At 42.7% G+C, this 18,049-nt stretch overlaps 1 protein-coding gene across 1 annotated transcript; it reads right to left on the reverse strand.

The window, feature by feature from the left end:
• Positions 1-5,379: 5,379 nt before the first annotated feature.
• LOC120019545 (gamma-aminobutyric acid receptor subunit rho-1-like) lies at positions 5,380-16,071 on the reverse strand. The gene is made up of 9 exons (XM_038962847.1): positions 16,037-16,071; positions 12,184-12,290; positions 10,063-10,130; positions 9,681-9,904; positions 6,798-6,880; positions 6,532-6,672; positions 6,264-6,416; positions 5,870-6,066; positions 5,380-5,673 (listed from the first exon to the last, which is right to left on the reverse strand). Exons 2-9 carry the CDS (start codon positions 12,248-12,250, stop codon positions 5,380-5,382), a joined length of 1,227 nt encoding a protein of 408 aa, XP_038818775.1. The 5' UTR covers positions 12,251-12,290; positions 16,037-16,071.
• Between the last annotated feature and the right edge of the window lie 1,978 nt (positions 16,072-18,049).

Consider the following 18,049-nt stretch of genomic DNA (forward strand, 5'->3'; position numbering starts at 1 on the left):
GGCGCCATTCGCCCGCCCACTGGTCATTCTCGCCTATCTTCCTTGCGGAAGAGACTATGCTCACTAAAGCTGTCTTCCGCATGACTAGATCACTGTCTTCCTACTGAACTGTTCTCAAGCGAACAGTGAGGTTAACACTGCCAAACGTGGGGCCTCAGCTCCTGTCGATGGTGTTGAGTACTGACCAAAAGGAAAGTTTTGTTTTGAGTATACAGCTAGCTATCGAGACTTGGTTAGCCCACGCCGCAAGGCTCGCTGGAAAGTTAGCTAAACACACCAGCATTACTACCTGCAAAAGTAACATTGCTAGCTCCCGTCTCTTGTCTAGCTAGCTCGAAAGCTAGCTAAAAACACTACAACGGGCTAGCTCTCGCCGGAAGACTTAGCTAAGCTGGGTAACATCAGCACTCACTTTCCCGTGTACCCTGTGCACAGTATGGACTTTCCAAAGACCGCCCTCAAGTGAAGGCTGTGTAGAGCAGTCCCTTCGTGGGCCCTATCACCCTCACAGCCTGCAGGCGAGGAGGCTACCCCGCAACCTCAACCCACATGGGTGGAGGTAGCAGAGAGTTTCCCAAAGGACCTCAAACCGCTGTTTGATGAGCTTGCAGCGGGGGAAGGGGACCTTGTCATCGACAAGTTTGATGGCGAGGAAATTACTGGCATCTTCCCAGAGGAAGAAGAGGGGGAAGAGGAAGCCCCAGGCTAGAGGCCCTCTTCCTACCTCAGCGGAGCTAGGATACCCAATGACAGATTCGGACTTATCGATGTCTGCAGACGGACAGTGGTTAGACTCAAGATCGTGGAGGAGGACAAGGGCTTTGGCAAGCCGCCGGTGGTCGAGCCGTCACTGGCTAACCACCTCAACCCCAGTGCCTCGTCAATGACCAGCACTGCTCTCCCTGAAGCATTTCACCGCCTCCATATTCCATAAGGTCTAAATATCTGCGGCATGTTCTGTATGGGCATTGAACGTAACGTCCCTGCTGTTGGCTTACCAGGCCAATTTGTTGCTAGAGATAGGCAATGTCTTAGGCAAAGGCACAGTCATCCAGTACCTATGGGACGAGATCTGTCATTGCAGATCTCAACCTCCGGGCCTCCAGAGTCGTCATACAAGGTTGTGGGCGCACCATGAGCCTTGCGGTGGTGGAGCCTTGTGGCTCAACTTGTCCAGCCTCTCGGACAAGGAAAAGGCAGATTTCCTCCATAGTCCTATCACACCGAAGGAACTGTTTAGGCCTTCTGTCGCCATCATAACCGGTACACAAGAATTTCGTAAGGTAGGCGAAGCCTTTAACTTCTGCTTGTCCCCCAGATCTGGGTAACGTGGTAACCCGGTCTCCCCTTCCATGAGCCAAGGCCTTGCGGTAGGGAGAGGGCAACACGCTGGCACCAGGATTGTCTGCAACGCAAAACCCTCAGCAATGCAGCAGGCTGCGAACTCTTAGTTCGACTCTCCTAACAGAGGCCGACGGTGGAAGCGGTCCTTCGCTGCTGCCTCAATGAGGTCCCGCACACTTAATTCCCTCGGGGAAAGAAGGGACGTCCGACCTAGGGGTACGTCTCCAGCGGCAGCATCCAACAGTTCACTTCGTGTCCCGACCTGCCTCCTCCCGGGTGCAGCACTTCTTTTTTTAAGAGATTCATTTGTTCAAAACCGTTGTCTTTCTCTCTCTTTGAGTCTACTACTCACCACACATTTAGGCACTGCAGTGCTAGCTAGCTGTAGCTTATACTTTCAGTACTAGATTCATTCTCTGATCTTTTGATTGGGTGGACAACATGTCAGTTCATGCTGCAAAAGCTCTGATGGGTTTGGTGATGTCCTCCATAAGTTGTCATAATTACTGTGTAAGTCTATGGAAGAGGGTGAGAACCATAAGCCGCCTAGGTTTTCTATTGAAGACAATATACCCAGAGGAGGACAGAAGCTAGCTGTCCTCCGGCTACACCATGGTGCTACACTACAGAGTGCTGCTGAGGCTACTGTAGACCTTCATTGCAAACAGTGTGTTTGAATCAATTATTTGTGAATATATTTTGTATCGTTTTATTTAAAAAGGCTAACTTTTTAAATGTTACACTAAATAAATAAATAAATGAAATTCACTGAGGAGGATGGTCCTCCCCTTCCTCCACTGTCACAGACTGTCTCTCAGCGCTCCGTAACTGGAAGAGCCCCTCGATCTTCTTCTCACGCACTCCCCTAGGGGTAGTGTCATCGTGAACAGGGTGGGGTGAAGTTCACGAGGGTCCCCACAGCTCTGCCACACTATAAATGACCTCGAACTGCTGACAGTGTCTTATTCTAACTGATAAACTTTTTGCTCTTCCTTCGATATTATCATATCCTTGTCAGGACAGACAATACGACTGTAGTGGCATACATCAACACACCAGGGTGTCACTAGCTCTCTGCATCTACACAGACTAGCTGTCAAGACTGTGGAGCAGGGCACACTTCCTCTCATTACGCACGACTCCTCTCATTACTTGTTGTCCAGAGGGAACCTGTTACGGGTAGACTCCATCCCCAGGTGGTGAACCAGATCTGGGAGTGATACGGTCTAGCCGCCGTAGATCTCTTCACATAGCACAAAGACGTGTTGTTGTTGTTCTTGGCGATAGCAGGATATACACCACTGGGATTGGACGCGCTGGCACACGCTTGGCAAAGGGGTAATTCTCTACGCTTTTCCTCCTCTATGCTTGATACTCCCCACTCTAAACAGAGTGAGGGAACAAGTATTATCCCTCATCTTGTTAGCCCCTCGATGGACAGGGAGGCTCTGGTTAGCGGTTCTGGTTGGGCTCTGAGGTCTTGACAACTACCGTTACGCAGGGATCTTTCGACCCAGGTGGGCAGAGAGAGTTTACACCCTCACCAAGAAACCATGGCCATCTGGACCTGGCCTGTGAGAGGATACATTTGGTGGTGTGGCCGAAAAACAGTTCACTGTTAAGGTCTATTCAGCCGCTATCTCTGCCTGTCGAGGACAACACAGTACGGAAACACCCTCTGTTATAAAGGGAGAGCATCGCTTACGCCCAGTCTCCACGCTTTTAGCCCCATCTTGGGATCTGTCTTTTGTGCATGGGCTGATTTCACAGCAACCTTTTGAGCCACTGGAAATATCTCTCATTCAAGACATCTTTGCTGATTGCACTTACATCCGCACAGTGAGTGAGTGAGCTGCATGCAGTCCACCATTCATGCCTACAGTTTGCCCCAGGGTTATCAAGGGTAACATTCTTACCCAAACCCGCCTTTATGCCTAAGGACAGTGGCAATTAAAATTGTCTCGCTTAAAATTTAGTTAATGGCTCTCCACCCGCCGCCCTGCACTTCTACGGAAGAATAGCGTCTCCACCGTTTATGTCCAGTATGCAATTTGCGCATTTGCTTGGAAGAGGTGAGAGTATTGCGCTACAACGACAATGACCTCTGTGACTTCTGGGAGCCTCCCTGCAAGGTCTATCCCCCCTTTGGATAGTGAAGACTATTTTATTGGAGAATATAATAGCAAGGTTTAAATTTGTATATTATTTTGTATCTGCGATATTAAAGCTGATCTACCCCCTAAAAACAATTATTGCAAGGGTTACAGACCTAACTATCTTTAGATGAATGCACTAACTGTAAGTCCCTCTGGATAAGAGCGTCTGCTAAATGACTAAAATGGGCTCATTCCACCAGAGGTATGGCTACCTCTTGGGCACTGTTGTAAGGCATTTCCTTAAGGGAGATTTGTGTTATGGCATGTTGGACCACACCTCATACGTTTATTACGTTTTTACCTTCTGGATGTCACTGCATCTTCGTTGGTGTATACTTCCTCACTGTTGAAGCCACTGAGGGGGTGATGTTCTTGGGACTACCCTGGCTTCAGAGAGCATTTCTGAGATATGGGAGTTGGCTATATTCAAATGTCAGACATGCTCTCCGAAGCCAGGTGTGCATAGAGTCAGTGCAAGATGCAGATCAATGCAGATAGTCCGGGTAACCATTTAATGAACTATTTAGCAGTCTTATGGCTTGGGGGTAGAAGCTGTCTCGAAGCCTGTTGGTCCAAGAGCCGATGCTCTGGTACCGTTTGCTGGAGGGTAGCAGAGTGAACAGTCTATGGCTTCGGGGCTGAAGTATTTGGCATTTTTTGGGGCCTTCTTCTGACACCGTCTGATATAGAGATCCTGGATGTACTGGGCCGTCCGCACCACCCTCTGTAGCGTTTTGCAGTCAAGGGCGGTGCAGTTGCCATATCAAGTGGTGTTGCAGCCAGTCAAGTTGCTCTCAACGGCGCAGCTGTGGAACATTTTCCCGATCTGAGTGCCAATGCCAAATCTTTTCAACCTCCTGACGGGGAGAGGGGCTCACCTCATTCGCCACTTGACCTGTCTGTCTCCAACAGATGTTGCGTGATTGGTTCTTCAAGCCCATAGAGCCGTGAATCCCATCTCACTCATTTTAGCATAGAACCAGGGTTACGCAAGTAACCCTAACTTTTATATCTCCATTCAGGAAATGTAATAATTAATCTGACAAAAGTCTACTGATAATAATATTTCGGGTTTTCTTCAATCTGTTAGTCCAGTAGATTTCATTGCACTTGAATTAAGCTGTCATCATCATATATACGGTAGGTGGATAAAGCAAGAAATATGTAGCCTATTTACTAAATGTAAGAATAATGTACAGAATTCACAAACAGCCATTAGAAGAAAACATTTAAATCAATGACAAAATTTAAATTTCAATAACCTGTCCCACATGTTGAATCAAACACTCAAATAAATGAGAAGGGTGTGCAGAAACTGAAAGAAATGCATGGAATAATTTTTAACCAGTTAACAGATTCATGCTAAAACACTGTACAAGTACTGTTATTCAATACATATTCAAGCATTTCCAGAAAAGGGGGAACACAATTAAAATAGGTGTAATGGTCCATTTGAAACCAAAATACACAAAATGATACCCTGAAATTATATAGCACAGTTTGAAATAACCATTTGGACACTGTTATCATAGACATTGCATTTACGTTTTACAAAGTTGCCTAGACATGCAATTCTGGATGCTACTCTCATTTAAACTGCACAATAATGTACTTATTGTTACAGAAATTATTTGGTATAGCTTTGTTCCCTCACTTGAAGGAAAATACCACTCAAAAACTATATTTTGGTATTTGCATTAGTCCACTGTTGATACAGTCCCAAAATGTTTTGCATGTCAGCAATCACATTTTCAATATATAGAACTTTCAAAACACAGAAAGTGTCACAGTATAAAGAGTTCTGCAACATACTGTGACACTTTCTGTATTTTGAAGGTTCTATATCTGGAAAACTACCTCCATTCCATTCTGTGCATCTTTAGAGGTAGCAGGACCAGTAGATGATGTTGAACAGAGTATACGACCCAGGAAAGATGACCCGGGAGTACTTGTCTATGGCGTGGGTGTCGACCCACATGCTGCTGTAGGCACTGGAGCCCACATGTCCTGTGATTTGGTTGTTTTCCTCAATGTCCAGATGGACCATCATCCTCTGCTGCTTCATGGCGCCGTTCTCCTCAGGCATACAGTCATAGTTCCCCGTGTTGTTGACGTCCTCCTCGCTGTAGCTACCCATCATGCCCGGGTGGGTCATGCCACAGGTGCAGGGCAGCTGCAGACAGACACAGAGATTGGGTTTGATCCCGAGCTACAGTACCCACATTTTCCATCCGACAAGCACATACTGTATACATCTAGCCTACACTTTTTCCAGAGGAATTTTAAAATGGTCAACTTTTTCCCAGAGCATATTTTATACACTGAGAAACTGACACTTTGGATCCACGGTTTGTTAAGATGGCACTTACCCTTTCTCGTAGCTTTTTTTCCTTCCGTTCTTGCACCGTAGACAGGTAGTTCACTGCGGCGTACTCTATCACCGATAGGAACACAAACACAAAACTGACCCAGAGGTAAATGTCCACAGCTTTGATGTAGGAAACCCTGGGCATGGAGGCGTTGACTCCAGTGATGATGGTGGACATGGTGAGCACCGTGGTGATACCTGGAGCACAGTACAACACACAACGTCTGATCAGAAAGGTCGAAACTTAGGGACACAGCAGGATATACTACTGAAGGCAGAATATCAGTGGTGTTTAGGCTTTGTAATAACGAAACATGAACACTGTAGAAGACAGAATCGTAACAAGCTTCGAACAAGCGTTGACTAAAATCTTGGACTACTAGTGTCTAACTCACCCAGAGGAACCCTGGCCGGTACGGCCCGGCGGTCGATCCAGAAGGACACCCAGGACAACATGACCATCAGAGTGGCGGGGAAGTAGGTCTGGAGCAGGAAGAAGAAGATGTGGCGTCGTAGAGTGAAGGTGATGTACAGACGGTTGTACCAGCCTGGAGGGAAGAGGATAACATTATTACATATGTTATATACAATGCATTGTATTAGCATAACAGAAACCCAACCTTGATAAATCACTGTGAACAGCATGTGCCTTCAATGCTGTACCTGTGCTGCTGTAGAAGGCTAGTTTTGTGGTGGTTTGGAACTCCTGGATGAGGAACTGGGAGAGGGAGATATTTTCATCAGTGCTTAGGGAATTGTTCCCTTTCTTCCAGTAGAGCATCAGATCGTCATCCGTGTACGCATCTGAAAAGAAAGGGACATGCTGTTCAGTGTCACCCACTTGAAACAGTCTATGAACAGGTGCATTATATTATATATTTGAATTTGACAGCAGAGAGAGAGAGAGAGTCAAAAGGGCAGAGACTCACAGCTCTCGATCTCCAGGGAGCAGGTCTGTGTGTCCAGAGGGAAGCGACTCAAGTCCATGCTGCACATTGATGTCACTGTCACCCTGCATGAGAACACAACACAGACAGCTGAGTACAGCCTGGTCCCAGATCTGTTTGTGCTTTTGCCAGCGCTATTGCTGTCATTGTCAAGCCAATGTTTGCCATGACAATAAGTGACAAGGAGTTGACATTTTAGCACAAACAGACTGGCACTCAGTCTAAGATGAGTAGTTCTCCAGGTTTCACAGGAAAAAAACATGTATATTTTGCAGACAAAAATGCTTGATTTTGCTGCAGCAGTGCTGACATTTTGCATGGCAAAATGAAATGATTTTGTCCAATTTGTCATGAAAATGCAATGACAAAGGAAAAAGTGTGTTGACGTGTGGCTTGATTGAACCATATTATGGGGTAAATGTGCGGTGATTGGTTGAAATTGCGATCCCTCTTTTTGTACTGCAGTGATGGTTCAGTTGCAGGCGCTAATATTGCGATGATTTGACTGTTTTATGCAGAACTAGTGCAGTGATTAGTCAAATTAACAAGCCCACACATAATATGCGGGAATTGTTAAAATTATAATAATAATAATACTGTTCAGATCGCAGAATCCTGGAAGGACTGTCCTACGGGTCAATAAATACACTGAGTAATGTAGATACAATAATACAACGAGAAATAGGTTGGGGCTGGGGGATGTGGGGGAATATGTGTTGTTGTATATCATATTTCAGACACATACAGTACACACAGAGTCCGTTGTTTGAGGAGATTTGGAGCCCCCAGGGCAGGGATGAATGCATTGAAAATGGCGGAGATAATCCAGCTCAGTATAGAAGAGACCCGCTGCTACACGGGATCCTCTGGGAGGGAGGTCCACGTATAGTAAACAGGTATTTAATCCCCTTCCCAATCTGTTTCTGTCTGTCAAATCTCTGGTTCCAACCCCCGGAGAGATTAACCCTAATGATGAGCCTGCATTGTATCTAAAGTAGAACACACACCACCCTGTCCCTCCGCAAATCCTATACATCCGTAATGACAGAGAAATCCTATAATCCACCGCAAAATTGGGATTACAGACGGCCTGTGTGTCTACCAGGGCAGACTTCACAGTCCCAAAACCAGAGTTTTGGGAGCATGATCGCTGACTCCACCAGTGATGGAAGTGTTAATGACTATCCGTGTCCACAGGTGTCAAGAAGACTGTATGCAGTGTGTTTTGACTGCCAGCAGAGGGCGCTACTGACACAGACATCTTGATACTGGCTCTTGCTGACTAAACTCTCAAATGGACCACCTGTGGATTACAAATTCAGTGTCTCTCTTGGGTCCAGCATTCTGATTACTCACTAAAATTACAAACTCACTTTCTTCCTGCAGCTTGCCTATACTTTACTGACAAACAGTTCATCACCACATTCATTAAATGATGCTGTGATGAGACAAACTGCATGTCTATTTGGTCAAGTTAAATATATAGACACACTTGGCCAGGATATAGATCCCACAATAACAGCATGACAGCACTTTGTCATTTGCAAATTGCTCATGGGTAAAAAAAAAAAAGAAGCAGAATGGAAGGTTTAAATTTAGCCTGCCTCATCTGGCAGCTATGTGATTTGCGTAATGAAATCACTTTGGGGGTAAATTGCCAGTTGGCAAAGACTAGTGTTTGCAACACCACACACTTCTCTTCAGTTGATTCCATTCCAAATAGTGATCAGACCTAGCAAACTAGATTTCACCCATCATTTGTCGGCTTTTTCTGGATTAATTTTACGTAACAAGCTACTGTACTCACTACAGTTCACAAGGGTATCTGCTTAGCTAAAGCCTTGGTGGTGGATGAGGTCAGGGCTGGTTCCTGGCATGAGCAACATAAACGGTTGCTTAGAGCCCCCGGCCACTACGGGGCCTGACCAAAAACATTTTTAAAAATTAGGAACTCAGTGGGGTCTCAACTTACTATTGGGAGTAAGAATAGTAGAATAAAGCAGGTTCAAAATGTGTGCATAATTACTTTTTCTCTTATTATGTCTGTCACTGACAGTCACTCAGGCCATGTAATCTAACAATTGTTAGATCGGTATTTAGTCTAGCCAGCTATCATGACCAAATACCAAACAGGCACGCAGGGCACGTGCCCAGGGGCCCAGATCTCCAGGGAGCCCCCATTGATTTCGTTAGTCATTCTCACTCAGATCATGTTAGCATGGCATAAGTAATTACAGGAAATTGCAAGAAAATTGCAGGAAATTAGCAATAAAACTGCAAAATGTTCTCTCTACCCAATGGCAAAATGTGTAGAATTGCAAGAAATTAACTTTAAATCTAAAATATTTCTCTCCACTGTCAAGAGGGGGCCCAGTATAATGTATTTTTCGCAAGTTGGAAAACTATTAATTGCACTACTTTTGACCAGAGTCCCATGGGTGGCAGGTAGCCTAACGGTTAAGAGCGTTGGGCCAGTAACTGAAATGTTGCTGGTTTGAATCCCTTAGTCCACTAGGTGAATAATCTGTCTATGTGCCCTTGATTGAGGCACTTAACCCTACTGTAAATGCTCCTGTATGTAAAATGTAGGTGGGGGTCCCCTAACCAAATCTTGCTTAGGGCCCCCAAAAGGCTAGAGACGCCCCTGGATGAGGTGAGTTTCTCCCATGCTATGTAAAGCACTTTGAGTACTTCAGTAGGTAGAAAGATGCTATATATATATCCAATCCATTATTATCAAGTCTTCCACTCTCAGGCAAGGTTACTCATCATCACAGAAGTATGTTTCACTAAACCTCTTCCATTACACCAGTATGCTTTAAACTGAGAACAAAACTAAAGTTTGACTCTGACCAGGTGAATTACCTTTGGCTGTAGAGCACCTTGCCATCAGGGTAGACTCTCAGCATGACATTATCTGTGGTGGTGTCGTGTGTGAAGGACTTCTTGGAGTGGACAAAGAACATGTCTGGCACCCAGATCTTCTTGACCAGGCGCCCGTCAAAGGTCATGCTCTTATTGGTGGTGCTGTGGAAAGAGAGGCGCTCATCTTTCCAGTAGTGTCTAATATACAGGGTCATGGTGAAGTCCTGAAACACAAAGCATAACAATGCTAGTATTTCAACAGAGCCATCACATATTGTCTGGCCTTCTTCTTTCCATATCATCAAATCATGGATGATCTATGCATCTTGGATGCTTTATTTTGGTTTACATCACAGCTCACAGAACGTATCGAACCACTTACCATGTCAACTTCTGAGATCGTGTCCAGACTTTCTACCTGAACATCAACGCCAACTGGAACAGCAGGTCCTGCAAAGACACACAACTCAAATCTTAACTTAATTCAAAGGAAACACATAAGTAAACAAATTCCATTGGGCTGTCACAGTTAATCAGTTAACTTGAGGTCCATTTTGAAAAATGTCGGGCACTCATTTAAAAAACAGTGTTCAAAATAAACTGAAAACATCCCAAATACATAAATCTATACAGCTAAAAACAACAATGTGATGTCAAAACAAGTTAAGATTGAGGTTAAAGAAAGTGTGCTTTATCAATTTACTAACCCTAACCCTAACCCTAACCCTAACCCTTACCGTTACTTTGAACAAAATCAAGGTGTCAATATTCTTATGTTTATATAAAATCCTAAAATCCTAAATCACAGAAATCGCGATTAATCAAAGCAAATCCTGCAACTAACTTGATAAAAAATATATATTATTTGACAGCACTATAACAAAACCAATCAGATATGTTAACATTTATGTAACTCGTTTCCTTAAATAACTTATATAGTTAATTATCGGAGTAGGGGTAATCTTGACAGTACATAATTAAATACAGACAGAAACAAAAGGTCAATGGCTATCTAAAATTATACTTCAAAAATGCTGTAATACTAAACTGTCTGGATTATGAAGCTGTATATAAGGGTCATGTGTATCTAGACAATTCTATTAAAAACAATGAGCTTTTTCTCCTCTAGTCCCTTTCATCCAGAGCCCTGCAAAAAACACACAAGCTGTCATCAAGGCAAAGGGTGGCTACTTTGAAGAATCTAAAATCTATTTTGATTTGTTTAACACTTTTTTGGTTACTACATGATTCCATATGTGTTATTTCATCGTTTTGATGTCTTCACTATTATTCTACAATGTAGAAAATAGTCAAATAATGAAAAACGCTTGATGAGTATGAGTAGGTATGTCCAAACTTTTGACTGGTACTGTATGTACGTATAACCGCAATGTAAAACAGTCAAAGATACGACTCAGTTATAAGAGCCTACATTGCCTCTTAGTACAAAATGATGTGGCAATGTTGTTATATGCTGAAGTGCAGATTCACACAAGATGATATATCGGATATATTGCCACTTTAAACAATGCCACTTAATATAATGTTTACATACCCTACATTACTCATCTCATATGTATATACTGTACTCTATACCATCTACTGCATCTTGCCTATGCCGTTCGGCCATCACTCATTTATATATTTTTATGCACATATTCGTATTCATTCCTTTACACTTGTGTGTATAAGGTAGTTGTTGTGAAATTGTTAGGTTATATTACTTGTTAGACATTACTGCATGGTCGGAACTAGAAGCACAAGCATTTCACTACACTCGCATTAACATCTGCTAACCATGTGTATGTGACAAATACATTTGATTTGATTTGATTTATATTGTTAATCCATGGTTGAGTCAGTATGCTGTAAAATATGTCATATCATATGGAGCAATCACACATCAACTATTCACTGGCTTTAAACACCACAGCAGAATTATTACCCTGCATTTTTTATGTTTACGTCTGTTACAATTCACTGTCTGTATAGATTATTCTGGAATCTTAATAATTTCTGGACTTAAATTACATCCCAATTTATCCCCTTTTATTGGTGTTTTGGGATGAATCCATCAGTAAGCAGTAGCTGGATTTGGGTCCCAAGAAGGCTTCAGATTAGAGAAGTCAGAGAAGGGTTATTGAAACCCTGAGCTCCAGACTAGTGCTACTACTGTGTAATTAATCACAGCAGACATAATCCCAGTTGGTTATCTCATCAATTCAAGGCACACTGCAGCACGAGACATCGTGTACATCCGCTTCCAATATCCGCTTATGAGAACTGATAAAGGCCTATATCTTCACTTGAGTAAAACAGCTGTAACGTTTCAGAAAATCTGTCATCGACATCAATGCATGATTTAACAACGACTTAATGATAAATCCTGATTAAGTAAGAATTGAAAGTATGTCAGAAAATATCGGTGAACTGTACAGTAGGATGATGATGATAATGATAGATTTGTACGGCTCACAATAAAGCACTGTTAAAAAAAACTCACCTCCAAAGCCAGGCCTCATTGTGAAGTCGTGATCATTTATGCTTAAGAGCTGTTCTGAATTACTCATGGTGTTTTTGGTGATATCTGGAATTCTTCTCAGTATAGTGCTGCGAGGGGGGGACAAAAACATGACTAATGAAACAAACTGTTTCAAATTACACTTATTTTCATTGTGTCTGAACCTCTAGCATACTGTCAAGACTATTCTGTCCTAGATCTATTTGTGCTCTTGCCAACTCCACTGCTGTCACTGTCAAACCAAACATGTTTGGTATGACAATGAGTGACAAGTTGTCATGAGCGCACAAACAGACTGGCACTCAGGCTATATGAAAACCAACCATCCTATCGAATGGTACCCTACATACAACATGTATTTGTCCTATAACAATAATCACAATCAGAAGGCAAAGGGGCTTACAAGATATAAGCTTATCAGAATGTCCATAGAATTATGCTTATATTCATGAGGATTAATTAATTATGGCAGTCTTTTTCATATCAAGTTGGAACTATGCATCACATTTACATTTACATTTAAGTCATTTAGCAGACGCTCTTATCCAGAGCGACTTACATTTTTAACCTTTTTTTTATTTAACTAGGCAAGTCAGTTAAGAACAAACTCTTATTTTCAATGACGGCCTAGGAACAGTGGGTTAACTGCCTTGTTCAGGGGCAGAACGACAGATTTGTACCTTGTCAGCTCAGGGATTTGAACTTGCAACCTTTCGGTTACTAGCCCAACGCTCTAACCACTAGGCTACCCTGCCGCCCATGGCATATGAACAAGGCATATGAACTTACCTTGACCCTGCCCATGCTAAGGATAACATGCTGACCACACCGCTCGCGTTGCGTGCGCGAGCGGTGCAAAATAATGTACACATGTATACATACATGCTATTCAATCATTGCACCTGTAACAGTTTAACTTTAGTCCATCCCCTCGCCCCGACCCGGGCGCGAACCAGGGACCCTCTGCACACATCAACAACAGTCACCCACGAAGCATCGTTACCCATCGCTCCACAAAAGCCGCGGCCCTTGCAGAGCAAGGGGAACCACTACTTCAAGGTCTCAAAGCGAGTGACGTCAACGATTGAAACGCTATTAGCGCGCACCACCGCTAACTAGCTAGCCATTTCACATCGGTTACACACCCACACTGCTTGCACGCGTCAACGAGCGTCTGCGTAGCCAGGCGCTAAATTGGAACTTGGTTCTATTTGTGACGCTTGATACACTGCAAGTCCCGCCTCTCCCATCTCCTCATTGGTTTTTAGTTGCATATACCCACGTGCCATCTCCTTGTGCATTTCAGGTAAACAACCCAATGTTTATATCCCATGACAAATTAGTTAGCAACAGTTTCCTGATCGCGTGTTCTGATCGCGTGTCCTCTACTCCGACAATTCATCCACAGATAAAAGGGTAAACCGAGTTCATTTCTAGTAATATCTCCTCCTTCAGGCTTCTTTTTCTTTGGACGTTATATGGGGGTTGGCAACCATCTTTAAGGTGCATTACCACTACCAACTGGACTGGAGTGTGGACCTTAGTTCATCTTTCAATCACTCACGTGGGTATATGCTCCTAAAAACCAATGAGGTGATGGCACGTGGGTATATGCTCCTAAAAACCAATGAGGAGATGGGAGAGGCGGGACTTGCAGCGCGTCAAGCATCACAAATAGAACCAAGTTATATTTTAGTGCCTGGCTACGCAGACGCTCGTTGACGCGCGCAAGCAGTCTGTGTGCAATGATTGAATAACATGTATGTGTACATTTATTTTGCAACGCTCACGCACGCGACGTAAGCGACGTAAGGTAAAAGGCTCCAAAGCCGACTTTTATACTCTGAGTATAATTTAAAGTGGAACTGACAGCGTTTTAACAAGTTTGCAGAAATGAAACAAACAATCGATGACAGTCAAAAATATAAAATTCCTAGTTTATGCAACAAAAACAACTTTATAAGAGGTTTTAAAAACAGGTTACATTTGACTCAAAATTCCATGACATAGAGTAAGGCATTGTTGGCAGAATAGATGGATGCAGTTCAATGCATGATTAATATAATTCACCAATACATTTCTTGGTAGTCCAATATAAATATTACTATCAGGTTGTAGATCACAGCTGGCCTGGTACATTGTTTACTGCCTCCATTCGGGATGCACTGTTCCAGTTTCAATGACTCAATATGTTGGACAATAACGGACGATTGTAACTGGGCTGGGAATGTCAACACAATCAAACTGGCAAAGGAAACGATCACAAGTCAGTCACAACGTGGCCAATAGGCTAGCGTATCTATTTATGTAGCTACTTATTTAGGAAGCTAAACAATGGAGCCTAGAGTTAGCTAACTGGATAACCAGGGAGAATGTCATGTCATTGGAGGAGTGGACGAGTGACCAACTTTTCCCCTTCATATCGCTTTTCGGTGGCTACAGCTAGACATTTGGCTAGCTAGCAATACCTGCCACCCCAGGTAGCCTAGTGATTTCTTTCTAATGATCTGAAGTCGCTCTGTTGCTACTGCCTGTAAACACACAAACCAGTTCAAAGTGAATGATGGTAGGCCAGTGTGGCAAATGGCTTATTTGCATGAAGGCCTACTGTAGCTCTGATTGATTATGGCGCACCGGTCTGCGTAGACTCCGGTCCTGGACAAGACATACTGTATGTTTTTATTAGGTTTTATTTACTGCAAACACACGGTCGTCGTTCCCACATGATATTGCTTTAGAATTTTCACAAATGCCCGACTATACGTCATACCCAAACATTTTATGAATTTATGAAAATGACCATATCTAAGTGCTCGCTTAGAAAAGTGTCATATTCTTCCTGGGGGTGTATATGAACCAATTTTAATCAAATGTAATTTTGCTAAAACGCTGTCAGTTCCACTTTAACAAAAGCTATACTCTTAAATAAGTATACTGAACAAAAATATAAACGCAACATGTAAAGTGTTGGTCCAATGTTTCATTAGCTGAAATAAAAGATCCCAGACATTTTCCATATGCACAAAAAGCATATTTCTCTCAAATTTTGTGCACAAATTTGTTTACATCCCTGTTCTCCTTTGCCAAGATAATCAAGAAGCGGATTAAACAGCATGATCATTACACAGGTGCACCTTGTGCTCGGGACAATAAAAGGCCACTCTAAAATCTGCAGTTTTGTCACACATCACAATGCCACAGATGTCTCAAGTTTTGAGGGAGCATGCAACTGGCATGCTGACTGCAGGAATGTCCACCAGAGCTGTTGCCAGAGAATTTAATGTTCAATTCTCTACCATAAGCTGCATCCAATTTTATTTTAGAGAATTTGGCAGTACATCTACCCGGCTTGACAACCACATATCAAGTGTATGGCGTCATGTAGTCGAGCGGTTTGCTGATGTCAACTTTGTGAACAGAGTGCCCCATGGTGGCGGTGGGTTTATGTTATGGGCAGGCAGAATCTACGGACAAAGAACACAATTGCATTTTATTGATGGCAATTTGAATGCACAGAAATACCGTGACGAGTACCTGAGGCCCATTGCGAGGCCCATTTATTTTAAGGTATCTGTGAACAACAGATGAATATCTGTATTCCCAGTCATGTGAAATCCATAGATCAGGGCCTAATGAATTTATTTCCATTTATTTCCTCATATGAACTTTAACACAGTAAAATCTTTGAAATTGTTGCATGTTGCGTTTATTTCTTTGTTAAATAAAAATAACCAAGTAAATAATCCAGTGGTGATTGTTGCTTTGCTCCCCTTAATCAGATCCTCTGGACTAAACTCTATGTCAGTGAGACTGTATTTAGATTAAGAATTCTTACCTGCCAACCTTTTGATGTCCTTTTACTGTCAGTGGTACTTCTCTTTTGAATCTATAAGAAAAACAAGAAAAATGGGATCTAAAGGACACTGTATCAACATGACAGTCCATTCAAACAGCCTATCAGAAGAGTTGTTCCCAAGTCCCATGTGCATTCAGACATCTTCAAAAAATAACACTACCATCAATTTGCACCAGCATTCATCCACTTGATGGTAGTGTTGCTGACCAGGGCATTGCTTAAAGCATTGCTTGAAAGTAGGAAGTACAGTAGGATAGGGCCCTGGTCAAAAGTAGTGCACTATATAGGGAATAGGGTGCCATTTCCATGTTTGTTTTGTCCAGGCAGCTGCTAGGACTACTGAGCACCATTCAATTTGAGTGTGCAGGTTAGAAGCTCTTTAGGAGAATATTCTCCAGGCTATTAGAGGAGTCACTACTTTAGCATTGACCTAAGGGATTAAAAGGCAAAGGGTATTCTGCCATATCTTTTCACTGATGTAATCTTTTTCTCTAGAAATAATCTTAATCTGGGAATTATGATATGATTCCCTCATAACATATAGAGTACCAGTCAAAAGTTTGGACACACCTACTCATTCAAGGGTTTTTCTTCATTTTTTATATTTTATACATTGTAGAATAATAGTGAAGACATCAAAACTATGAAATAACACATATGGAATCATGTAGTAACCAAAAAAGTGTTAAACAAATCCAAATTTGAGATTCTTCAAAGTAGCCACCCTTTGCCTTGATGACAGCTTTGGCATTCTCTCAACCAGCTTCACCTGGAATGCTTTTCCAACAGACTTGAAGGAGTTCCCACATATGCTGAGGACTTGTTGGCTGCTTTTCCTTCACTCTGCGGTCCAACTCATCCCAAACCATCTCAATTGGGTTGAGGTCATGTGATTGTGGAGGCCAGGTCATCTGATGCAACACTCCATCACTCTCCTTCTTGGTCAAATAGCCCTTACACAGCCTGGAGGTGTGCTGGGTCATTGTCCTGTTGAAAAACAAATGATAGTCCCACTAAACGCAAACTAGATGGGATGGTGTATCGCTGCAGAATGCTGTGGTAGCCATGCTGGTTAAGTGCGCCTTAAATTCTAAATAAATCACAGACAGTGTAACCAGCAAAGCACCCTCACACCATCACAATTCCTCCTCCATGCTTCACGATGGGAACCACACATGCGGAGATCATCCGTTCACCTACTCTGCGTCTCACAAAGACACGGCGGTTGGAATAAAAAATCTCAAACTTGAACTCATCAGGCCAAAGGACAAATTTCCACCGGTCTAATGTCCATTGCTTGTATTTCTTGGGCCAAGCAAGTCTCTTCGTCTTATTTGTGTCCTTTAGTTGTGGTTTCTTTGCAGAAATTCGACCATGAAGGTCTGACTCACGCAATTTCCTCTGAACAGTTGATGTTGAGATGTGTCTGTTACTTGAACTCTGTGAAGCATTTATTTGGGCTGCAATTTCTCAGGCTGGTAACTGTAATGAACTTATCCTCTGCAGCAGAGGTAACTCTGGGTTATTTCATAGTTTTGTGTGTCCAAACTTTTGACTGGTACTGTACATTGCATAAAACATGTTTTATTCTATAATTGGTGTCAGAAAGACATTAAGCAAATTCAGTTTACAGAAGAATTTTTGCCTTGCTTTAGAATCCGTCAGGTCAGAGGTTGACTGATTTGGTCCATTTATGATTTGCAATGAATTTCCAATTTAAGACAACCTTCTTTGTAGAAGAACAATATAGTTTCATATAATTTTACAATAACTTAAGCCCCTTTGAGTTATGCATGCTTAAATGGAAGTTAATTCCCTTTTTATGAACTTTTCTCACTATACGTATTCTGACCTTGAATTTAGGCATGAGGTAACACTTTTCAACCGGCTATTCGTTCAGGGTGGAGATCACAGAAATAGAGGTATGACAAAGGTGTGTCTACAGATATGCCACATTCTGACTTTGACTTATTTCCCTTATAATTCCACCAC

This window comes from Salvelinus namaycush, chromosome 24, assembly GCF_016432855.1.
Source record: "Salvelinus namaycush isolate Seneca chromosome 24, SaNama_1.0, whole genome shotgun sequence".
In the NCBI taxonomy this organism is placed as follows: Eukaryota; Metazoa; Chordata; class Actinopteri; order Salmoniformes; family Salmonidae; genus Salvelinus; species Salvelinus namaycush.